Consider the following 26,367-nt stretch of genomic DNA (forward strand, 5'->3'; position numbering starts at 1 on the left):
GGAGAGAGTATTAGATTCCTTCAGTCTTGAGGCCCACAAAACTTCTGTGTCACTGCTCCCTTCTCCCCCACCATCACCCTTACTCTACTTGAAAATATGCTCCCAGAGTACATCGTAACATTCCCAAATTTGAGATTTCATTCTTTTGATAGTATTTATTCCATGTAGTCAAATAGGCATCAACAAACAGTGTGTGTCTGACGATGGTAAATGAGGAGATCTTCAATTCACCCGTTAGAGTATTTGCTGAAAAGCCATCATGCTTTCTAGTTGTTTTTCTATGTCCATAATTTTCTGTGTTACCTGAATTCCTTTTCAAACAAATATTTATTATTTGTATAAGACAAAGAAAACAATAAAACACATTTCCATTTAGGGAGAAAAAAGGACCTGTTCCAATATCTTACACAAAGTTCAGTAAACATTTTTGTGTTACCAAAAACTTTGGTGGTAATAGGGTATTTATACGATACCCTAGACCAGGATCATTCTTGGATAAAAATAGCTACAAAATTCTGACTCTGGGATCAGCTCTCTGCCAAAATTTGCTTCCTTTATTCTGGGTCATGTGTAAGCTATTTTAAATAGAAGGCAGTGGAGACGATCAAGAGTCAGCCTAGGAAGTCAGAGGCGTGTGTTGTATAATTCACTCATCGATGATGTGGCCTGTGACCTTGGGCAAGTTGCGTAATTGCTCGATGCCTCAGCCTCTTCACTGTCAAGGTGGTAAATAGTAAATACCAACGTGGCATCGCCTTCCAGTGTGTGCTTCGTAGGGATGCCGTCAGGGTTCACTGTGTCATATCTTTAAACCTCTCCCAATAAATATAACATAATACCGTCCTATTTTCTAGAATGTACTGACCTTATAGATAGACCTAAATTGCCACAGACAGATTGCCTCTTGTTCTCTGAAAAGGTTAATTGTCTGGGTAAATTCCAGGAAAAACTTTCAAAAGAAGGGCTCTTCCTACGTAAATTTTGTCCAGTTTTTTCCTGTAAAGCTCTAGACCTAAGTCAGGACCCTAGGATAGGAGCATGAGTAGTAGCTATGATACAAGGTTTGCTTTGATGTTAGTTAAAAGTTAAAAACAGTCATTTTCGAAGAGAAATGGCACCCGACACTTGTTAAAGGTGGCGAGATAGATTTTATTTGAGGACTGGAGTGGGAAAGAGAGACTTGCAGCTTGAGCGAGGTAACCTCCGAGTAGGACCAAGGTGACTGAGGTTTTTAAAGTGCGTACAGCAAGGGACCAAGAGGGGCTCATGGAGTAGTGAAACTAGGAAGCTGTGGGGAACAGGAAAATTGCAGCAGGGGGATAAGTAGAGAATTACCGGAAGGTTGGCAGTGTAGGTTGGGACAAGATACCTCTTGTGGTTGGGCGGCATTATATTACTTTGAACAGAGACTCAGCGTGATGCCCGGGATCACCTTTAGGGACATGGCCTAGTACCAGGAAGCCAGGCTAAAGCTTGATGAAACCTCTCTGGGTAACAAAATGTTGGCGCAAGTCCATCGTGCTATGTGGAAGTTCCGAGTTCACCTGGCCTTGTGGGGGGAACAAGAAGGGTAAATTGTTGCTGTTTGTTACCACTTCACAGCCACGGGCTTCCGGGTTTAACTAGATTAGGTACACCTGTTCAACCTGATTTTCCTGTTGCAAAAAGGAAAAACAAAAAGGAAGAAAGGAATTTATGAGAGAAATCACGAAGTATAATGACTTTTTTTCAGGCACCGTATCTCGAAATTAAGAAGCAGATGGATAAACAGGACCCCCTTGCTCATCCCCTGCTGCAATGGTATACAATTTTAGTTTTCCTCTTCATTAAAACGGCATCGTTTTCTACTGCCTGCTTTAAGCAGGGAGGGGGGAGGGGGAGGGCCCCATTTTACGAGGCCTGCAATGCTACAGTTCTGCAAGCCTGTGAGGCCTGGTGATTTTATAATCAGAGTCCGTAATGACTCTCACTTTAATTGAAACTTGTATATCACAAGGGGAAGAAAATGCTGTCCTACGCGCTACACAGGTATACAGTGTATTTGATGGCAGTTTGTCCGTTATTTTAAAAAATGTGATTAGCTGGATTCTAATGGTGAAGCCGTTTTGGTTCATTTAATTGTCTCGTTAAGTGAGGACTGAGTGACAATACTCACTGTTTCAAACACTTACTGAAAACCTTTCTAAAATGTATGTCTCGTACGGTTCACTCCCTTAACAAGGACAGCATAAACTTGATGAGCTCTTTGTTTGCCGGCTGCAGGTGATGCCCTGCTCAGAGTGAGCGTGGTGAGGGGCAAGGCCGTAGTCCCACAGGGATCCTAGGAGGGCTGAGCGAGAACAGGAGCGTGGCTTGAGAGCTCCCCTCCTACCATGCCTGCCACAAAACCCTTTGCCCTCCGGTTTCTTACTTGCAAGATGAAAACAATAGTATCTACTCCCCATACCTACAAGGGTTTTATGTACAAGTCTCTTTGAAGTCACTAAAAACTTAAAGACTGGAATTCATCACGACCATCATGCAGTAACACAAATGTGAAGATTATGAGAGATTGATTTGCATGAGATTGATTCTATGCTACAACCTTTTTAAAAAAATGAAAAGATGAGCAAAGGAGAAAAAATGCGTCTGATTACTTAGCTTTCACTTAGAATCTTACAGTGAGCACTTACTCTAATAAGACTTTAAGAATTAGATTTGGCAGTCTTTCTTCTTTGTACCTTTTTTGATCTTATTATTAAAATTCTGATGGATCGAGTAGAATAACACATAGTTTTCATTTTAACTTTTCAAATTCTCACATTAAGTCATATTCAAAATGAAGGTAAAAATCTCAAATATTGAATCTTTTTTTTCCACCCCCTGTAGTCAGCCTCTGATTGTCAACTTTTATTTGTGATCATTTTCTTCAGTTTGTTAGTCACGCATCTTTCAAGGAGAAGAAAATCTACCAAAATGTTTTAGAGTTTTCCTTATTATTATTTTCTGTACTGAAAAGCATAAAATCATCAGTTCTTTCAGATACCTGAATTGAATTTTTTTCAAGCTCAGTGTCTAAATATGGTGAATAACAGTTTGTGTGTAAACCACTGTATATATCAGCACAAAGATCCTCAAATATTTAAAGAAAGAAAAAGATCTCGTAAAAACTCATTCTTAATTAGACAATGTAGGGAAGAGCCAAAGAAGCGGTTGTAGGAATCAGCTTCTAATCTTTGTATTTACGTGATCGTCATGTGAAAATATATTTAGAAATGTTCATTTTGCTGATGTCTGAGGGGGGTGATGATTAAAGATCACACTTTTAGGGTGTAAGGAACTACTTCTGCGTTCTCAGATAAAAAATATTATCTTTTTTGTTACATGAGCTCTTTCAGTTGTGTTAGGAACAAAGCAAACTGATGTAACTAAGTACAAGGATCACTCAGTTTAGTTAATGTCACAGCAAACGTTAGTTCCATTCACTTGCCAACTAAAGAAGAAAACTTTAAATATATTTGGCATGTATTTGTGACTGATGGATTATTTTAATTAATTTCAGGGTTATTTCAAGTAATAGGTCACATATTGTGAAACTGCCAGTTAACAGGGTAAGTTGTTTTTTCACATATACATACAGAAATGGGAACAGTCCTGACTAGTTGGGAGAACTGACCCTGTGATGTTTAGGCAGCCTCTCCAGGAAATGGAAGTAATCTCAGGTTAGGCCTCATTCTTCAGTTTGAAATGACCATATGGGCACAAGCTCTAGGTTTTCCCAAGAAATCAAATTCAAATTCAGGCTGCTGCCCTGAACTTTTAAGTGAGTAAAAGGGTCAATATGAAATCATTTAGTTATTCTGCAAGTGATAGGAGGAATCTGGAGATTGAGCAGAGAAAGGTATTGTGGTTTTTATTTTTATCATTGTCAGTTTCTTGTTGTCAAGAAAGATACTGCCTTATCAGCTTAATATGCTTACAAAATAAATGAAAAGCCAATGGACTGATTTCAGTTGTGATCATTACCTAAGGAGATCAGTATCCAGAATCTCAGCTCTCCTGTCTGTGAATGTCTAAACTGTGAGATTCCTTTATATTGTATTCCTATACAAATACATTCCTAAGTGAAAGGGCAGCAATTAGAAAATTTGTCGGGCAACTAATTCAAAAGATTCTGTTTTAATTTCTTTCCATGAACAAAGGGGAAACTCTATGTGAATGTAGGCAATTTCCAGATTTATAAGCATATGCAAATAAAGCATGACGATGGTAATTTTTGCAGTTTTAAAATCTTGAACTAACTTTTCTTTTCTGCTTAGCAAACTCAGATATTTCCCCAGTTGAATAGCTAGTGGATACTTAGGGAATTCAGTAATAAAAGTCTCAAAAAGAAACATAATTAGGAAGGCAGATCTGCTTGGACACGATTACACAATGTATTCCAAAGCTAAATATAAATGACTTTGGATTGTCTGTCTCCTGTTCCTTTTCCATTAGCCTAAAGAATTACCCTTCCTATCAGCAACTCCATATGATTTATCATTTATGTAGGTTTTTTTTTTTTTTAATGAATGGTCCTGTTAGTGTAAATTCGTGTGGCTTGAATCTAGATATTTCTAAAGCCAGTAAAATTTGAAATTGTCATCAGTCTGATTCTATGTTAATTTTGACATGTTTTCATTTGTCATTATTTTAAATGGCAGCAACTGAAATTTATGCATACTCCACATCAGTTCCTTCTTCTCAGCAGTCCACCAGCCAAAGAATCTAATTTTAGAGCTGCTAAAAAACTCTTTGGAAGCACCTTTGCATTTCAGTGAGTATGGTTTAACGCTGATGGGGATATAGCTTCACCTCAGTCTTCCAGAAATGTGTGGGGAGGAAAACATTCACTTGTAGTAGTTGGCTGTGAGCACTGAGTAGTCCAGTGCCTGATACTTGACTTGAAAATTCAGGACTTTCTGAAGGTACATGATTTATCATACTGTGGCTACTTTAGAGGATTATTAATGTTTGGTTTTACCTTGTCCTTCCCCTCCTCTGTGCTTTAGTGGCTCACATATTGAAAACTGGCACTCTATTCTGAGGAATGGTCTGGTCGTTGCTTCTAATACTAGACTGCAGGTAAGATTCTGGATGCTTTACCAAGACCATATATACTTTTGTGTTAGAGTTCAATAAGCAGTCCTGGTGTTTTGTTCTTATGTGAAAAGGGGTAAGCAAGCGGGCTTCAAAAAATTACATAGGATTTTTAAAAGGCGTAAGTAATGTTCACAAAATAACTGAAGCAGAATTGACCTATACATCATATAGGGATGGAAAGGAAAAGAAATTGAATTCCCTATGAGAAAACAGTAAAGTCACTTTGAGCTTAAGTAGAAGAAAAATTATCATGCAGAAAGTAAAAGCGTACAAGCATTCTGTTTCTAATTCAACACAGATTTCTTGAGCACTGCCCAAGTGTGAATACGTTAAGAAAAAGTAGGGCTAAGAGTTAGCAAAATGGAGATTGGATGCCAAAGCGCTATCTGTTGCCTGCTTTACCGTCTCTGGGGCAGCACTGGGAGTTAGCGGGATATCGCAGGTATAGTGCTCATCTTTATTTATTCCCTTCATCTCCAATACCCTACCTCACTCTCATTCAGCTGATTTTCATCTGAGGATGGAAAGAGGTCAGGAAATGAGACGCTCAATCCCATCACCTGTGCCAGATCTCACGCTCTGTGACAGTTGAGATGATACAGTTAAATGTAAACGTCCATAAACACACACTTACTCGATTAGTATTCAGTTCATACTAAATAGGGCACAGGGGTTCTAGAAGACAGGGATAATGAGAGAGAATTTTAATTGTTCTGAGTAGTTTCTTAGAACAGTGGAAGAGTTTCAGTTAATGAAACTGTAACCTGCAAGGTTAGAGGCGATAAGAACGGGATTACAGTGTTGTGTAATGAAAATGTCAATAGGCTCCTTTGTGGCTATACTAGCATGTGAGTCCTAATCAAAACCCTCACCATATATAATGCAGTCTGGTTTGTTTTCAGTATTTTGGAGTCGAATATTTTGGGTAAAAACGTTACTTTATAATAATTCACTGACTTTGTCATAGATCAGGTGGAAAACTCTAAAATTAAAGATTTTTTTTCTCTGGCCATCACTTTTTATGTATCAACTCACTGAATTTTGAGCACAAAGATATTAGTAGTCCTATTTTCAAATTAGTCCTTTAGGAAATAGCTTTATCATTTTCTAAGAATTTATGCTCCAACATGAGACTAATTTTTCTTAAGTAAAGTATTAACCTTTGAAACCGTTGGCTGCCCACTTTCTCTCCCCCTTCTTCCCCTTTTAGCTCCACGGTGCAATGTATGGAAGTGGAATCTATCTTAGTCCAATGTCAAGCATATCTTTTGGTTACTCAGGTAAGCGTGTGCTTCATTTTTACTTTTTAAATTTTTTTGAGTTTATTTATTTAATTCGAGAGAGAGAGAGCGTGCGTGCATGCAGGTGAGCAGGGAAGGGGCAGGGAGAGAGGGAGGGAGAAAGAATCCCAAGCAGGCTCCATGCTGTCAGTGGCAGAGACTGACACGGGTCTCGATCTCACCAACCTTGAGATCTGACCTGAGCCAAAATCAAGAATCAGACACTTACCGAATGAGCCACCAGGCGCCCCTTAAAACCAATTTACGAATTTTGTAAATATATCGATTTCTAAATATAGCAAGAGAATTTCCTATCCCTATTTTCCATGCAATTTTTTTTAAAAAGCTGTATTTTCTACTTCCTAACACTGTCAGGACTTCTAAACCCACTGACTTTCCACCCCAAGTCACAGGAGCTGGTCCTTCAGGAGCCCATCGTGATCATTGGTGCCCCATGCAATGAAATCTTAGGCAAAGTGTCAAGGGATTGTATTTGAGGGGCATGATACAGCTTTGTTCCTGAATTACTCTTTTCTTGGTGTCCTCAGGGATGAACAAGAAGCAGAAGGTGACAGCCAAAGACGAGCCGGCCTCAAGCAGTAAAAGCAGCAGCACATCACAGGTGTTGTAGTGACTCGAGTGGCTGATGTGATGAGTGAACGTTAGCCTCATTAGCCAGCAGGACATCAATAAGTCTGGCTTTTTAAGTCTTCAGAGTCATTGTACATAGTCATTACGCATGAAGGAACAAAACTTACCCTCACGTGTAATAATCAGAGCGCCTTTATTCAGTAAACATTCAGCAAGTATTTATTAAGCTTCTCCTGTAATGTTTTAGAGACTGCTAAGCATTGGGCTATAGTGATAATAAAAAATAGATCGCAAAACAATAGAGAATTCCTTTGGGAGCTTACATTCTGTTGAATGGCTGTGAATGAATTAAATATAGATTTAGATAGAATGCTAGGTGGTGGAGAAAAATGGAGAAAAATCAGGGAACAGAGATGTTTAATACCGTGAGATAGAAGATGGGACCAGAGTGACTGTCCCTGGGCTGGTCAGGAAAGGGTGCTCTTTCTCAGGTTATTGTGTGGAGACCTATAGTCAGTGAGTCCATGAGCCCTATGGGAGGAAGAACATTCCAGGCAGAGAAAAGAGCAAGCACAGATCCCTTGTTGTTTCAGAGGAAACAACCATTCTGGACCAATTAAAAATCTACTTAATGAATAATGTGACTTTAAATTGAAAAAAAAAAAAAAAAGGATAGCTAACTTAGTATCTAAAAACAAAGCAAAACTACAGATTTTCTACATGAGATTTTTCTGAAACGCCTGCAGCTTAAGTTAATGGTGCTGTAAGAATGGGTTGGTTTTAGGTTAGTTAGATGATCTGGAATAACTGATTTTAATGTTTAAAAAGACCATGCAATTTTAATTTTGTTTCCCTTGAAACAAGGATGCCAGGCTTCCAGTGAAAATAAATTTGAGTTCTAATTCTATGATGTGATGCTGTTAAACTTTAATTTAGCCTTTTTAGTTCACTTATCTTGAGAGTGATTTGATAATGATTATGTACAGAAATTAAATGATATAACAAATATAGCTTGACATTAAGAAAGAATTCAAGGATATTACTGCTAGTCTAGATAGCCCCCCCCCCACACTTTTTTTTTTTAATCTGGAGCTATCTCAGGGGCTATTATTTTTTAACGATGATGAGTTCTCTTTTCACTTGAGCAACTGCCCCATTTTCAGTCTAATTTTTAAATTCTTTTGGAATTTAGTCACAGAAAAAAGGACAACAATCCCAATTCCTGCAAAGCCGTAACCTAAAATGCATCGCCTTATGTGAAGGTACGTTGAAAGTTCTACAAACCTTGTAGCATTAATTCTCTATGTTATATGTATTTAGGAATTTGAGTATATTTACAGAATGCTCATAATGCATTAGTGACAGCATTATTCCTCGTGACCTTCTCTAAGGGCACAGATGGGAAACAGGTACAATATAGAGCGTTAAAGGTGAAAAACAAAGTGTCACTGGCAAGAGTTCAAACAGTGCTATATTTTATTCTTGGCAGATATCTCAGAATGGTAATTATATTTTCCTGATCAAGTATTACTAATCTCTTGTGTTAATATGCCACCTTCCTCTTTAAGTTGGCTTTTGAATGTATAATACCATGGAAAATTGGAAAGATGAACCAAGCACCAAGAAGAGAACCCAAATAGGTCTTCTGAAAGTATTCATTTCTTCTGAACTTGGGATAGAAAAATCGATAGGCGATTTGGAAAATCATACACTTTTCTTTGTTCTTGCTATAAAATCTGACCTTGACTAGAAAAGCATTTTTTCCTTGTGTTGAGAGTTTTCAGTAGCCACTCTTAATTGCCTTTTAAGTTTTCAACCCTTGATAGTTATATGGGAGACCAAGTTGTTTTCCACATAGTTCCCGAGTCAGGACTGTTTGCTTTTGATAATACACAAGTGATTGCTTTCCTGTTGTTACGCTGATGGTGTTTAAAACATAAAATTGTTACATGACATTTCATTGTTTTTACTACATTTTTGACAGCTAATTAGGTTAAACAATTTTTCATATGCTGGTCTGTGCATGTTCTTTTTGCTTTTAGATTCTAAGAGCCAGGTGTATAGTAACTTAGAAAAAATAGTTCTTTACTTTTATCTTCCACTTACAGTGATCACCTCACCTGACCTGCACAAACATGGAGAGATATGGGTCGTCCCCAATACTGATCATGTCTGCACACGATTCTTCTTTGTGTAAGTGTAAAGGTTCACATTTGTGTCTTACTGTCTTCTCCATGAATGAGATAGTAGTGACTACATTTCTTTCTTTCTTTTCTTTTTTTTTTTTTTTTTTGGTCATTTTAGCTGCCAATATATAATAGACAGCTAATTTCTCATTATATTAATGTTTGTTTTATTTTAATGAGCTCTAAAAAACAGAGTGATATTTAAATGTTAATTTAGAAGAACTGAAGAAAAACATCCTGTCTCTTTAACCATTTATGTGTGCATGTATGTACACGTGTATATATGTGTATATATACATACACACAGATAGATGTAACATAGATATACACACACATACACACATATCTTTATCTATGGACTTAAAAATACGATAACTGGGAATGAAGAAAACAATAATGAGAATGCCCTGTCCTTATGAAAAGTTGATACAGGACATACTGATGTGGAGTTTTTGACACAGCTGTATCAAAAGAGCTGTATGAAAATGTAATAGCATTAGTTTTCAGCCCTAAATAAATAATAAGTCCAGTAAACCTGTCTGATGTTCACCCATCTTTGTTTGACTCCCAACCCCTTCCCCTGCCTGTTTCTTCCTCATCCATGGTCCTATCACAGGAAACCCCTCGGGGAAGAATTGAGCATATCTGTTTTATACTTTTATGTAGTCTTCTAAACAGAAGATGGAAAAATGCACTGGGTCGCTTTATAAGCCATGTCAAAATGACTGCAGCAAGATTGCTTCGATGTATAATGTATCTGTAGGATGCTATGCCTACAGCATTTGATCTCTTACCTAATGGACAGGTGACAATGGAAATTTTATGAACTGCCTGGTTTTCTTTTGGATAATATGAAAACTGACTTTCTTATGATACTGATTTACATATTATGTATTTATATATCTTCTGTATTTTTGATACACATTAATACATAAGTTATGTATTGTGAGACATATATATATCTATAGATTTTTTTTCTTAATGCCAAAGCAGCCATAAGTGTTGTAGAAAAAGCCTGCTTTGGTTAGACAGTTTGTGTCCAGGCTCACCAGTTAGATGATGTTAACCATGCTACATAACCTTCCTAAGTTTCATCAGTGGGTACAGTACAGTATCATCAGTAGATATGGTAGCACAATATATCTACCTTAAGGGGCAGAATCCCAACAGGAAACCCGTGGCCCATGAAAAATACTGTAATTTCTTTTTTTTTTTTAATAATAATATGGATTTATTTTTGAGAGAGAGAAAGAGAGAGACAGAGCCTGAGCAGGGGAGGATCAGAGAGAGAGAGAGAGAGAGAGAGGGAGACACAGAATCTGAAGCAGGCTCCAGGATTTGAGCTGTCAGCACAGAGCCTGACACGGGGCTCAAACCCACAAACCCTGAGATCATGACCTGAGCCGAAGTCGGACGCTTAACCGACTGAGCCACCCGGTCACCCCCAAAATACCATAATTTCTATCATCCACAAGTAAGTTACTTAAAAAGGTGTGGTTTATAGGGGAACCATGGTCTAGTGTAGTAACCAGGATCTAGTAACACCACAGCTGTTGTTACTACATATACTTAGGGCCAAAAGGACAAGAACAAGAAACAATTATGAGACCTGGCAGGAGAACCCTTTCTAGTTCAGCAGCTTTGAAAGTCTACACATAGCCCGAGGTGCCCTTGTGGATCTGGAGCTAAGGGAAACCTGGACTTTGTCCTCCTGCCAAGGTCCTGCTGGGACTCCCCATTTCCTCTACCAGAAAGTAGAGGGCCAGGGAGCATACTGAGAGAGTCCGTACAAATCAGTCTCCTGGGTCAGAATGCAAGGTAGACAAGGATGCCATGTGGGTCTGGAGGTTCCTAGAGAAGCTATCTGCATGCTAGCTTAAGGTTATTATGAGCACAAAGTTGGTGCTATGCAGATCTCCATTGAAAGGCACTCATTAAATACTTTTTTTCCCTCTTTTTTTTTTTTTTTTTTTTTTTTTAAGAGAGAGAAAGAGAGAGCCTGTGCATGTGAGCAGGGGAGGGGCAGAGAGAGAGGGAGAGAGAATCCCAAAGCAGGCTCCATGCTCAGTGTGAAGCCCGACTCAGGGCTCAATCTCACAACTGAGATCATGACGTGAGCCGTAATCGAGAGTGGGATGCTTAACCCACCGAGCCACCTAGGTGCCCCTCCCCTCTTCTTTCTTTACCATCGTGACTGTTATCTTCTGTTAGAAGATTGGCTTTCCCAAAGACACATCCAGTCCCGAAGTTGTTTCATTGAGTGGCCTTAGGATTTAGAAAGTAACTCCAAAGTCCTCTCCTTAGCCTGATGTTAATTTATCCCTTTTAGTAACTTGCTAAAAGTCAAATGTATTGAGCCAAATAATCAACTTTAGATATTTAAGTATGCATTCTAGCATTATTTCTTTGAAATTTTACATAAATTATATGTAAAATAAATCTGTAGGGATATATGTGTTGGGTGTGTATTATGTGTGTGTCTGGAGAGAAGGATATCTGTATTTATTAGAAGAAAAATTTGAGGAAAGACCACCTGAAGAAAAGAGAACAAAATTCTTCTAGTATATTTGGATACTTTACAAATAGTATAAAGAAAAAAATTCTCTTAAGATAATGATTTTAATTTCTTTATAATTTTTTTTAATGTTTATTCATTTTTTTGAGAGATAGAGACAGAGAGAGAGAGAGAGAGAGCATGAGTGGAGGAGGAGCAGAGAGAGAGGGAGACACAGAATCTCAAGCAGGCTCCAGGCTCTGAGCTGTCAGCACAGAGCCCGACGTGGGGTTCGAACTCAGACTGTGAGATCATGACCTGAGCTGAAGTCAGACACTTAACCCACTGAGCCACCCAGGTGCCCCCTATTTTCATTTCTTTATAAATGCAAATGTGATTTCATCCTTTTTCTCTGCACCCTCAGGAAAGAAGGGACTAATTAAGGAAAATTGATAAGATTCAAACACATCAAAAGGAGAATCCATTCACTAATTAATGTACATTCTAATTACAACCATCAGCTTCTTTATAAAGGATATAATCACAGAGTTCTGTGAGTGATGTGCCTCCCCAGTGAGTGGTAGCATCTAGGAAAAGATAAATTGAAGAGAAAGAAGTGAGTTATCACAAATATACTGTTATCAGACAGAAAATCTTATTTTCTTATTATTTTATTCTGGTTTTTTTATTAACATTATCTGATTCCTCATTCAGAAGTCTGACCTGATAGTAGGATATAAATTAGTGTTCCTTCTTTTTTATCTATTATTAAGTGAAACTACTAAAATATTTCAGTAATTTCCATGCTAATCTGATTTCTAGAATGGAGATAATAAAACACTAATTTAACATCCTATTCATACTCTTTCCAACAAGTAAACAACAACACAGAATGAAGGAAGAATTGTGGGGATATTTTAGGGAACAGACTGCTACATCAAAAAAAATTTTGAAAATAAAATTTAAAGGAAGACATCACTTAGAAAAAAAAGAATAAGTTCAAAAAAATTTTGTTGGATAATTTCAAAGTGAATGAACTTAATCAAATTTTAATGCTTTAGGCAAAATGTAATAATTAGATGTTTTGAACAGATTGTAACCAATTTTAAGTGTCTAAGGATTCCTGATAAAGTTTGATTTCTGATTGGGCTTGAGACACATGTACACAAAGGCATTAAGGCCAATATTTAGAAATATGGCAGCAGTTTTTAAAAGGGGCTAGAAGCTGGGCTCGCCGAAGCAGAAGATGCAAAAACCAAATGGATATATTGTACTCTAGTTATATGCAACAAACATGCCTGTTTCACAGTGAATGGGGAATTTTAGAGCAAGAGAAGGAAGATTTACTATTGGTATTTCCCATTAATAGGATTATTAAATAATAAAATTGAGGATAAGGTAAGTGATAATTTGGCAAGTAAACAGGTGTGTCCAGTGCCATGCCCCCCCCCCCCCCCCCGGCTAACCCTCACCCCCACCCCATCCTGCCATAGTGACAGCTGTTAGAGGTAAGAGTATATGTCTTCTCCCTCAGCTCTCTGGGACCCAGGAAAGGTTAAGAACTGCTAGGTTTGTATATCCTGCTTATTTGATGTTACAACCTGTTTCATGCTTTAGTGTTTCTTTGATTTAGAGCAGGTAGATCTTCAAATGAATTGTTTCCATATGTTGTCTATTAGATAAAGTTAAGGTATATACACTCCCTCCTATTTTTCAAGACATACCAATAAGTTCAGAAACTTAAGAATGGGAAGGACCAAATCAGGTAAGTCTGCAGAGAAGGGATTGGGTATTTTCAGGTTTCTGAGTCAAGCAGATCTCAGGGCTAAATACGTTTCAGGAATTCTTATCCAAAATCTATCTTCTAAGGTCTAGCACAAATATCACCTCTTCCATGCAGCTCCCAGTTAAAATTAATCTTTCTTCCTGGTGTTCTTACACCCCACATTGCAGAACTTCCATTTAAAATTCAGTTTTTTCATTGTATCTGACTTTTCCATGAGGCTATCAACTGCCAAAGGGCAGACCCCTGCTCTTGCTTTTCTTTTTTCTTTAAGATTTTTTTTATACTTTGTTTTGAGAGAGAGAGAGAGAGAGAGAGAAAGATGCCTGCATGCACAAAAGGAGGGGCAGAGAGAGAGAGGGAGAAGTTGAGATTCCCAAGCAGGCTTCCACACGCAGCTCAAACCGTGAGAGATCATGACCTCAGTCAAAATCGAGACTCGAAAGCTTAACTGACTGAGCCCCCGAGGCACCCCTACTCTTGCTTTTCTTTTACTCTCCTACATGCCCTGAAGCACTTCCCAAGGTACCCAATGCGGAGATGCCTGTCAGTACATTTTTAATGAATGAACAAAAACAAAGCTGAAAAGGACAATATTTTGGATTACTAATGTATGGTTTTTACTTTTGGTCAAAGTTTGATATATATCTAAAGAAGATACAAGAAAAATTTGTAAAATAAGAACTGTATAATGGCCATTAAATGAAAAGAAAGAGAACTTTCATCATTATTTTGCAAAAACAAAACAAAACAAAACAAACAAAACCCACAAACAGTGTTTGAATGGGAACATAGTGAGTAGACAGACAACTTATTTGTAAAGTTGGAAGACAAACCATTTGGTCATGGCTCAGTGACACTGTGTGACATAAGCTGTGAGACATCAAGCTGATAAGATCGGGAACTTTGCTTTATCCCCAGACTATAATAAATCCAATTTCTCTGTCTGCAACCCAGATCCCTTTCCAAGATTTAAACTGCCACATCACTCTCCTGCTTAAGATTCTTTCGGAGCTGCTTGCTTCTTATAAGACGAAATCCCGTGTCCTTTTACAAAGGGAACCACACAACTCCCCAGCCCTTTGTTCCTCCTTCAGCGCCACCGCCTTAGAAAGTCAAGGAGATCCAGTCCCCAGCCTCATGCCCCCCAGATCTCATTGCCCACAATTTCTCTCCTCCAGATGTTATGCGTCACAACCTGAACTGTGCACTACAATTCCCACACCTTCATGCTTTTCTTCTTTCCTTTCTCCATTGAGCTTGGATTCTCTCTTCCTCTCTACCCTCAAAGTAATTTATCTAATTCCTACTCATCCTTTAAATTTCAACATATGCCTTCCGTTCTTCCTAAAACTTTCCTAGACTCCTTTGTACCGCTCCTTAGTGTTACTGTGTGATGCCGTGGGCATGTTTTTGTCATTGGGTTATTCTTCCTTATGCATGGTCTTCTCCATTATTCTGTATACTTCTTGAGGTTGTGGACTGTATGGCTCATTTGTCTTTGTGTGCCCAGCACAGTGCTTAGCAGAAAAGAAGGAATGAATGAAATGCCCACATTTAACTGCTCGCTAGGTATTTCCCCTCAAGAAGTCTGCTCATACCTTAAAATCAGTGTGTACAAAGTGGACCCCATTATTGCTAAATCCCCTAATCAAGTTCTCGGCTTTCTCAATCTCTGCAGTCATTTTACATCAAAGAGACTTGAAATCTGAGCTCTTGTTCTTAATTTCTTTCTCCTTGTGCACTATAGTTATCAGCTCCCCGTATACCTTTACCGTTTTCTCCTTTCAGTACCTTTGTTTCCATGGATGTATCATTCTCTGCCCCAGAGTCCACCAAAAGATTACTAGTTATTCTCCATGCTTCTCATTACCCCTAATCTATCTTGTACAATGCCAGATTTATTAAACATTAAGATGATTAGACTAGTGATACCTCTTCATTGTATAGACACTGAAATCAAAGGCAAGCAAAGAGAAGAAAATCACCTGTAATATCCCCACTTGGAGTTAAATACAGCTAATCTTTTGGTGTATAGTCTCCATTTCTATGCATATAAAATTTTAAGGTCATACTATTTATATCACATTAATATTCCTAAAGCAGAGTGTTGATTATACCTTGTTCATACAGACTGGTAGTTTTTAACAAACAAAAACATGGTATTCTGCAACATAGAGACCATTTTACTTTCCCTCAATTCTCCATACAAAACACTGATTGAATAAGATTATTATCCAAGGTGTTTCTTGAGAGCAGCTTGGAATTATTTTTCCCACTACTGTGCCTTTGTTCCGTCAGTCCAAATGATGGGCCTTCTCCCCAGCTTAGCCTTCTCTAATCTTCCAAGCCTAACTACATGGTCTTTTCCAAGGGGTCTTCTTGACATCCCAGTCAGACATGATTTCTGTCTTTAAGTTTTACTCACTCTTTTTTTTTTTTTTTTTAATATTTATTTATTTTTGAGAGACAGAGTGTGAGCAAGGGAGGGGCAGAGACAGAGGGAGACACAGAATCAGAAGCAGGCTCCAGGCTCTGAGCTGTCAGCGCAGAGCCTGACGCAGAGCTTGAACCCACAGACTGCCAGATCATGACATGAGCGGAAGTCGAATGCTTAACCGACTGAGCCACCCAAGTGCCCCTTTACTTGTTCTTGCTCGTCATAAAATTTGCTTGTCCTTGATGCCTGCCTTACAGTTATTTGCATAACTTTATTATCTCCCCTCGTAAAGTGCAGATTCTGTTCACAAGAAACAACACATAGCAAATGAAAGCAATGACAAAAGACTGCATGTTCCAACGTAATGAAGAAATTGTACATGAGTTGTGACATAGACAATGCTGTTACAGCATCAGATATCTTCAGGAACTTTGGGGAAGTGCTGGATATCATTTGATTCACAGTGAATTTCTTCTTTTTATTGCTAATGAAAAATAGTGCTATTATTTCTGTATTCCAGATTCAGGGAGCCCGGAAACAAATTTACGTGTGCCATTCTTTAAAACTGTCACAAAGCTGCTACATCAGTTTGAGAATAGAACATGTCAATACATTCAAAAGTTTTTATCCACGAAATTTTGTAACATACCCAGAGAGTTCCAGATAGCTAAATTCCATCTGTTGTCTTATTTTCCTTCTCATAGCTTTTTAGGCAGATTGGTTTATTTTTTATTAAAATTTTAGTAATCTTCTTATACTCCTGGGAACATAAGTAATTTTAGACTTCTTTTAGATGGTTTCATTTTTTCCTTCTTCAGAAAACCCTAGTCAAGTATATCATTTCCCTATGATATTATTCTTGCTCCATTTCTTTTTTTTTTTTTTAATTTGTTGCTTTCTGGGCATAAATGAACTTCACTGTTAACAACTGGGTGTTTGTCTGTAATACTAATAAATAGTTGCAAAGTATTCTGTATGCCATATTGTAATAAGCGCCCAAATGCTACTAGTATTACGTAGATATGAATTCTGCCAGTTGACCCAATCAAATGGTAGTTTGTCTTTCCTTTATTATTATATATGCTTCATAGTTTAAGACACCTGGATGCCTGGGCCAGTTTTATCCTTCCAACCCACAGCTGTTATGCTTTCTTGTGGGATTCACAGACAGTGGGAAAACATGCATTTTTCTTAATACTTTCAATCTCAGTCCCTCACTCTTGCTCTCCCCTCACCCTGTGCTCTTTGTGTCTTAAATTATTAGCATTTATTTAAAGAATGTGAGTCTCGTCTCCTTTCCACTAACTACATATGCTTTTAAAGTGTTGATGAACACATAGTATTGGGGGTAGCAGACCCTTCCATTTGGACATAGGGTGTCGGGGGAGTGGGACATGACTGGAGACAAAGTTTTGGTTTGAGTCCCGCAGGACCTGGTGTGCCATGCCAGTCTCATTGGATTTTGTCCTGCAAGTAAAGTGGAGGCCATTAGTATCACTGTAGCAGAGCAGAAAATAGTCTTAGGGGAGAGATGATGGGGTAAGTGTGGAGACAGAGAGATCAGCTATAATGTTATTATAATCATCTAGGTCAGTGTTTCTCACCACAGAAGAAAATGTGTTTGACATCGTGACTTGGGAAGAAACAATGTGTCCTTTGTGTGGTGCATTCAGTGTTCTGTATCTTATTCTACCATAATCTCATTGAAAAATGCTAGCCTGGACAATCTAAGTTAATTTCGGAACCCGCTAATTGTACATAACCTGAAACTTGAAAATCCCTTATTTAGATGAATGATAATGAAGGCCTAAATGAAGGTAATGGCATCAAATGGAGAGAAGATGCAACCGGGAATAATTAAGAAAACAGAAGCAAGATAACTTGGTGACTTACTGGAATCAGGCACATGGAAGAACCAAGAAGGACTGAAGTTACCTTGTTGGGAGAGTGGGTAGACAATGGTACTCCAAATTGAGATTTTGTTAGGATAAAAAAAAAGCAGTTTCAGGGTAAAAAAAGTTAAGTTCAGTTTTGAATACACTCGATTTGTGATTTCTGTGGGAAAATTACAGTTAGGGAAAGGTGTAAGGATTAGAGATATAGTTTAGGAATCAGCATGTGGGTGACAATTAAAGCAGTGGGAGGGATTGAAATAATTGAGATTTTGCAGATCATGAGAAGAGAAAACACTGAGAGTGAATTGTGGATAAAATCAGCATTGAAATGGGAGGCCACGGAAGAGGATGCGGTGAAGGAAATTGAGAATTAATAATCACAGGGCCGGGGCGCCTGGGTGGCTCAGTTGGTTGAACGTCCGACTTCGGCTCAGGTCATGATCTCACAGCTCATGGGTTCGAGCCCTGCGTTGGGCTCTGTGCTGATGGCTCAGAGCCTGGAGCCTGCTTCGGATTCTGTGTCTCCCTCTCTCTCTGCCCCTAACCCACTCGCATTCTGTCTCTGTCTCTCTCAAAAAATAAATAAACATTGAAAAAAAATCTTTTTAAATAATAATAGTCACAGGGCCAACGAGGAAGTGAAGAGATAGTATCACTTTAGGAAAAAGAGCAGTCCACTGTATCACATACTGCACACATAGCAGGTAAAGTCTTGTGAATTCCTCACCTAGGAGGCCGTGGGCAACCATTGTCAGTACGCTCAGTAGAGTGGTAGGATCAGACGAATGACTGCAGTGGCTTGAAGACATGAGAAGTTAGAAGGCATTACAGACAAATCTCAAAGGTCAGCATTAAGTTGGAAGGAATACAGATGGTAGTAGGTAGACTGGGTCTCAGTTAAGCCAAGAATACCCTATTCAACTTTGTGTCCTGTGTACAGAGGACACAGTAGGTGTCTAGACCCTACTATAGATGCCATAGAGCCAGAATAAACATAAATGCATATTGGGAAAATGAGAAGAGCTACATGTGGACTGTATGTGTAACTGGTACTATGGTTTTCTTTGTGTCTTCCCACTGTCCTTTTGGCAGTGTCTTTGCTTTCCAAAATCCGGATCCTGGAGGAACTAGCTGGATTGACTTGGTAAACACTATTATCTCCCTCGGAACGAGCCTGCCAGCCAGTTTGCCTCTCCAGCCTTGGCTCAGTATTACGGATGGCTTACCCTTAGTCCTGTGGGTAGCCGGGATTTGTGTAGAAGCCAGTAAAATGTATTTTACTTGCCCTGTAAAATATATCTTTTACATAGTTTGCCACAACGCACCAAATTTGATTTGGACAGTACTTAAAGCATTTCACTTGAACATTTTCCACTTAATTAACAGAACACTTCAGTTTGATCTCCTGACGAAATAATTATAACTGGGCTGTATACCACATATCCCTTTCTTTTCTTTGCGGTGGTGTTTCACTATGAGTGTGTGTGTGTGTGTGTGTGTGTGTGTGCGCGCGCGCACATATTTATACGGAAAGAATTAAACAAGTTGATAGGCAACCGTGGGTCAGTTCTTAGGAGTCTACATTCGATATAAATACAGTTATCACTAGGTGTTTAAGCAGTGGGTTATGTAAGGACCTGGGTTCTCATTGCTGTATGCCCTCCATTTCATTTCCCTGTATTGTGCTATTTCAGGAGAATTTTTATGTGGTTAGGAAAAGACAGTGGTGCGCATAAATCTTTGAGACTGCTTACAGCCCTGGTTATCTATTTTGAAGTAATTACCACTTCTCTAAAGCTTCTGTCTTGAAGTCATTTTTATGAAATAAAATTAATTCATCACCTATTCTACTTCTGACCGTTATCATGGAAGTTTAAAAATTCATTCTTGGAAAATTCTTATTGCCCAAGTAAGTTTATTTGAGGAAATGAAGAATCATCTAAAACGCAATTATTTCTTTTTAAAGGACTTTGCAACTGCTGTCCTTTAATGTTCTATTTTCACTTCTACAGCTTAGCTACACTTGGCGCACTTGCGTTCTAATGTGAAGTACCAGCATTAAGTAAGAACGTCTTGTATAGTCTGACTACGTAGAGCAGCCAGAGATAAGAGAGAAAATGCAGCACTGATCACAACAGAGTGATGATGAGAGGGCAGGCATGGCAAAAGAGCAGCGGCAGAGAGTGAAGTCATTTCTAAGAGTGTCGCAGATGAGAAAACAAATAAATGATTGAGGCTGGAGTGGGGCTGGGAAGTTTAGAAGCTAAAGAATGCAAAGCCGAAGCTGGTGTTTCCTCCACGGTAGGCTTCGTATAACAGCCACTGTGGGAAAATGTTTGCAAGGCCAGGGACACGGGTGCTTCCGGCATCACAAGCCGTGCTTTATGTGGGGGTGAAAAAGTTGAAATTAAGAAAGGAAGGAAGGGGAAATCGGGGCCCTATTGAGCATAATCGTGTGTTTGGTAATGCAGACACATTATTAAATCTAGCAGAGAAATGGCTCCTTTGCTATTGATTCCCTTCAGTTGTACTTTGGGTGCCAAATAGCACTTCTAAGGTGGCTTAAGTGATTTTTGAATGTTTCGTCTTTTTAAATGTCTTATGTTTCTTTTTTGCATTTCAGCTATGAGGATGGCCAAGTCGGAGATGCAAATATTAACACGCAAGAAGGAGGCATTCACAAAGAGATCCTTCGAGTAATTGGTAATCAAACCGCTACTGGGTAAAGGACCACCATTTAATTAACGTGATTTGAAAGCCTTCCTCGGGTTCAAAGCTGGATTTTGAACTGAAGAAGATGATAAAATAATTTATTGTTATTATAAACAAAAGTAACCCTTTGAATACTGATTTTTTTCTTAGTATTTCTAAGTATCTCATTAAACATACCTAAAATGGTATACAATTTATCAATTGTAGGGTTATGGAATCTAGTAATAAAATTACAACAGCACTTAAACTTAAGTTTGGGTTGCTCACACAATAAACAGATTGAAAAAACAGTTTTGTGCTGATATTTTTATATTAAACTCTTTAATTGGAAATTTGGTATTATATACCGACATTTTAGGTTACCAAAATAGAACTGAGAACATTTTATAATGACGTCTAAATCTATACAATACTTTGCAATAAGTATGTTTGCACATTCCGATGTGCTATTTAATTAGTGTTATGAACATTCAAATGTTTGGGGAGGGGATATTTCCTATTCTCCTGTTACTTTTTTCTTAAACAAAAACAATTAGGTCTTAGATGCAGTGCTTTGCCCAAGAGTATGTAATGTACATATCTATAGATTCATGCATCAAAATGTGTGTGATGGTGCATATATGTGTGTGTATACACATATATGTGTATTGGCAACAGTGATGGCATGGCTCCATGATTCCATTCCCATTTAATGAAAAGAAAATAATATTCAGTAAGCAGGAAATCTGGACATAAACCAAGATATGAGTCAAATTTATCACCATTCATTCACTGAAAATATTTACAAACAATTTTTCTATTTGTTTAAATAATTTTTCCTTCAGTTAAGATTCAACTTTTATAACGTTCTCTAACAATTATAATTTGGGGAACACAGGTGCCCCAGGTGGACTAAATCTATATTCAAATGATTATATGTTTAAAAGAAGGGCCTCAGAATTTAAACAAACAGTATATATTTTTTATTTACTACAATGGAACATTTTTACAATTTATTTATACCACACCAGCATTTTTATATTTTTTCATCTAATACCTCTGCTTATGTTTTTTCGTATTGAGAAAGAAGACAAACTTTGAAGTTTCTTTTATATTAAAAGAACACAAATAGATTTATAGAGAATAATAGCACCAGCTCTCAGCATTTTCCTTTCAAGAGTCATGTGCTCATCAAAATCATTTCTATTTCTTTGGGTCCTGAAGTTATTCTTGCTCATTATAAGTTTTAATTGACAGTGTTTTATTTCCTACGTGATATCTTTGGAAAAAGGCCATTCATGAGAGCAGTTTAATTAACAAGTCTGCCACTCTATTCAGACCCTGAATCAAGGCTCATATCTGATTCTAATTTATTTAGAAAGAAAAAAAAAAGTAAAAATGTATAGTCATTTGCAAGTATAATGTTATAACTTCTGTGTTTATTTCCTTTGGCATACAAGGTGAGCAAAAAGGTCACACGCATCGCTAAGGGTTGCTACTTAAGTATTTACCTATTGTTTGTTTCCTTATATTGTAAATAATTGATAGTGCCACTTATTTCTGCAAAAATAGACTTGAAGCGGTTGAGATATTAATCATTGTGATAGGATCCACTTAAAACATTGATCCATTCCGACTTGGGCCTCCAAACTCAAAGCCAGACTGAGGCATAGTAGGGCATAGATCTAGCATGTCACTTAGTGCTCTGTGACCAGATATTTGAAGACTTTCCATGGGACAAGCGGACGACTTGCTTCTTTCTGCCAAGACTCCCCAAGTCTCCCAAATCCCTTTGACTGCGTTTTAAAAACATTTTTAAGCGTCAAAATTACTATTTTCAAATTCATTTTGTGGCACGTTCTATATATAATATAGTTGTGAAGACGTACTGGCAGGATTTGGAAGTCGAGGTCTTGGAACCCCGCCTGTGTGGCCACTGGCAGCACTGAGGCAACTCCAAAAACGCCCTGTAGCGCCCCCCACCAAGCATAGTTTTCGAACCACGGACCTAATCCATTAAGGTTTTACTTAACAGTTGAGTGATCTACGAGGAGTGTAGTATCAGAATCTGAACTGGAATGGGTGGCTTGGAGGACTCAGGGGAGAGTATTTTAGGGAGGAAAAACTGGAAGAATGCAAACCTCTACCACCAGTTTAAGAATATAACTTGGATGTAAATTTTTAAAAAAATGAAAAGAAAACAATAAAAGTAGATTCACCGCTTAGAGCAGGGGAAGCAGTTGATAGTTTTAATGCCCACTAACTATTACAGACAATGGACATCTGTTATGATAATAAGATGTCTCCAAATAGTAACTAATTGAATGCTATTGCAGTGCAAAATGACAGATTTTAAGTTTGTTTTGAAAAATTAAGTGTCAGAATCTCTGTAAGCAAATATTCGAAGTATGAGAGCCAATCTTTTAATTGAACGTTTTTGATATTGGGGTTACTATAGTATACTGATACTTACCTTCATTTTTAAATAATCCAATTTCAGCATTAATTAATAATATTCATTAATATTCATCAATAAATGAATCATGCTTCCAAGTAGGTCTGTAAGATTTAGAAGTTTAAACATTATCATGCCTTGATTCAGTCACCCCATTAAGATATTACCCATTGACATATTTGATGATTCCAAACATGTGATATTGTATTGTATTTATATAATATTTGAAGTCTGTTCACTGATGCTTTGTAACAGCTGTATTAATTGTGTAGTCATTACTACTTAGCATTAACCCACTGAGCAAAGGTAATCATTTATTTTCATTCTTGAAGTAGGGAAAGAAGAACCTTAATTTATTAGTTCTGCTTTTTCCTACATTACTAATTTTTGTAAACATTTCACTATGAATGATTTGTCCTTTTCATTGTCCACTGTATTGGAAAAAAAAAGAAAATGAGTGAACATATGAGAAGAGAAAAAAGTAATAATATACTTAAAACCTAGTGCTATAGAATACATTATGGTAAGGTACCTTGGGTGCCTTAGATTGCATTATGTTGAAATGATTTTTATTTTTATTTTCTCTTCAGCAAATCTCAGTCAAATGTTGGATTTGAAGGTGGTTTTTAAATTTAAAATTTAAATGAGTGCCACCTCCTCAAACTTAGTATCATTAATGTGGTGTAAGAAACCAACCCAAAAACCATTGCTAATGTTCTGAATATTTTTCATCGAAAAATTTAAGAGTTTAAAAAAGAGATCTCTCATTTATTCTCCACTTTGCGAAAAGAAGGGAAACTTTTAATACGCAATATCAATTTTTAGTATCATTGAAAGAATTCTAGCACTAATAACTTGCCAGAGGGCATGGTGTCGAAGAAAGTTTTAAGGAAAAATCATCATCTTTGTGAATGTCTGGATGCCTTTCATCAGATAGTAATTTAATATGTCACGAAGGGCCGCTCAACCTTGGACTGTCTACCACTTAAATATGTGGATTTCATAGTAGCACTTGAAGCACATTTAAAAAATACTAGGATGTTATTCGATTGTTCCGCTGAATTCTTCATTCTAACACTACCTCAAGACAATTGACAGACCGTTTGTTAAGGTAAACTGGGTTTCCCGTATAAGGAAAACATAAAATTTTGCAAATGGAAGTTATCAAGTAATTCAACAGTCAAGACTGTGCTGGACATAGATATTGTCAGTGACCTCTTGACAGTGCAGTAATACGGATATTTCAGTCACTGGTGATGAGCGACATAGCTAACTAACACCCAGTGAGTTATGTGAAGGGGTTTCAAGTTGCAAAATCTGAATATAAGTAGTCCCCTTTAAGATTGGTTTTCTCCACGGGCCAATTTTATGTCCATTCACCTAAGCCACAAACAATTGCCCACTTACAGTTAAAGGATTAAAATACTCAACTGCTTTGCCAGAGTGGCAGACTGAATATTCAATTATTTTGGCATTGAATGCCTGCTAAATTTTTGTCAGATTAAATATAAATTTGATGTATATTATTGTCCAGTCAATTTTTCCTGGAGATTTTGTATACACTATGATATATTAGGATAAGTTTTTGTAGGTTGAAAGAATTTCAAGTAGTTTTTAGACAAAACATATCCATGAGTGTGAAAAAGCTGTGTTGAAGAATAGATTACATTACACATTTACCAGCAAGTCAGTAAAAAAATAGTGCTTATTTACATAGTCAACATAATTTAATGTTCTAAAAATATTTTCTTCAATCTGCCCAATATTTAATGTATCATTTGAGATTTTTAAAAATGCAGCCACTCTTTATGTAAACATTAAGATATGCCTATGTTTCTTTAACTATCCAGCCTTCTTTACAATAAATTTCTTGACTTCTGTGCACAAAATAGTATTGCAACCTGCTATTTAGCCTTTGGTGCCTTAGAGTTATTATAAATATTTAACAATATGTACATAATGTAAATACTGCCAAGAGATCACTAAGGCCAAATATTTTCTCTATTCACTTTTTATTGCACTTGCTTTCTATTGCTACTTAAGCCTCTTTTATCCAGCTTTGTAATAGTTCTAACATTGTAGCCAATGTAAATGTTTACTTTCAATAAATCTGAATTTGTTCAACAAGTACGGTATATGTGGGCACTATTTTGAAAACTCGGTGAGACCTTAGCTACTCCTCACGATGAATCTTGCTTCTGGGGACTAGATATTTGAAGTTCTCAACAAACTCTAAAAATGATGTTGCCCTTTTCACTTGTAAAGTACTTCTAAAATAGGAGGGAATAAAAGAAAAAACCCATCTTGTCAGCATTGCCCCAGATAGTCATGATAGATTTAATTGGTCATGTTAATTTCAAATTCTGTCAAGAAACAGAGGATTGAAACAAAAGAGTTTTATACGTTTTGTATATATGCTTTGTAAACACCTCAGCATACTGTCAAAAGGAGCACTTCACGTGAACTATCTTGAATTTTCTAACCTGACTTGATTAGTAATTGGAAATTGATTTTTAAACCACTACTTTTTGTAACATACATCTCATTAACTGAGTAAGACCTTAGTCCATAAACAAATTTGGTTTTCTAAACACATTAATAGTAAATATGAGGAACTAAGTTTATATTCTCATAAGAGATAAAGTAATTTTTTTTACTCCTGTTACATTTATAGCTGAGAAACCATAGATAGCAAACTTCTGTTTATGTCAGTTACTCTAGAAATACTTAAGAGTCTGTGATGCATATTCACAGTCACGATATTCTCTTATATATATATATATTTTTTTTTTTTAACGTTTATTTATTTTTGAGGGACAGAGACAGCGTGAGTGGGGGAGGGGTAGAGAGAGAGGGAGACACAGAATCTGAACGAGGCTTCATGCTCCAAGCTGTCAGCACAGAGCCCGACCGCGGGGCTTGAACTCATGGACCATGAGATCATGACCTGAGCCGAAGTCAGACACTCAACTGACTGAGCCACCCAGGCGCCCCCACAGTCACAATATTCTTATAAGAAATAGCGTTAGAATTTGTGTTGGCCTTAAGGAGCCTTCAGTCTGTTTGTGAAAAGCAAAAACATGTTTGGAAATAATTCACAAATCACATAAAAACAACACTATTGAATGGAAAAGACCAAAATGCAAACACCACTTAGAAGAACAGATGAACCACATCATAGCTACGGGGGAACCACCATGGGAGACCCATGGTGTTAGCTGGCCCCTCAGTATCCCATTGGCCTTCCCCAACCCGAAGCCAAGGCTTTCAAAACAAAAAGGAGAGGGGGGCGCCTGGGTGGCTCAGTTGGTTAAGCGTCCGACTTCGGCTCAGGTCATGATCTCACAGTCTGTGAGTTCGAGCCCCGTGTCAGGCTCTGTGCTGACAGCTCAGAGCCTGGAGCCTGTTTCACATTCTGTGTCTCCCTCTCT

At 37.6% G+C, this 26,367-nt stretch overlaps 1 protein-coding gene across 3 annotated transcripts in view; it reads left to right on the forward strand.

Annotated features, from left to right (window-relative positions):
• Positions 1-25,063, forward strand: part of PARP8 (poly(ADP-ribose) polymerase family member 8) — a 177,686-nt gene extending 152,623 nt beyond the window's left edge. For all 3 annotated transcript variants that reach the window (XM_019464319.2, XM_019464320.2, XM_053906983.1), the window contains 9 exons: positions 1,733-1,800; positions 3,542-3,590; positions 4,683-4,795; positions 5,031-5,103; positions 6,332-6,401; positions 6,950-7,023; positions 8,185-8,254; positions 9,101-9,185; positions 20,414-25,063. In XM_019464319.2, coding sequence (XP_019319864.1) covers positions 1,733-1,800; positions 3,542-3,590; positions 4,683-4,795; positions 5,031-5,103; positions 6,332-6,401; positions 6,950-7,023; positions 8,185-8,254; positions 9,101-9,185; positions 20,414-20,516 — 705 coding nt within the window. In that variant the 3' untranslated portion in view covers positions 20,517-25,063. The remainder of the gene's footprint in view (positions 1-1,732; positions 1,801-3,541; positions 3,591-4,682; positions 4,796-5,030; positions 5,104-6,331; positions 6,402-6,949; positions 7,024-8,184; positions 8,255-9,100; positions 9,186-20,413) is intronic.
• The last annotated feature ends 1,304 nt before the right edge of the window (positions 25,064-26,367 follow it).

This window comes from Panthera pardus, unplaced genomic scaffold (genome assembly GCF_024362965.1).
Source record: "Panthera pardus isolate Hobbes unplaced genomic scaffold, ASM2436296v1 HiC_scaffold_2, whole genome shotgun sequence".
Lineage (NCBI taxonomy): Eukaryota > Metazoa > Chordata > Mammalia > Carnivora > Felidae > Panthera > Panthera pardus.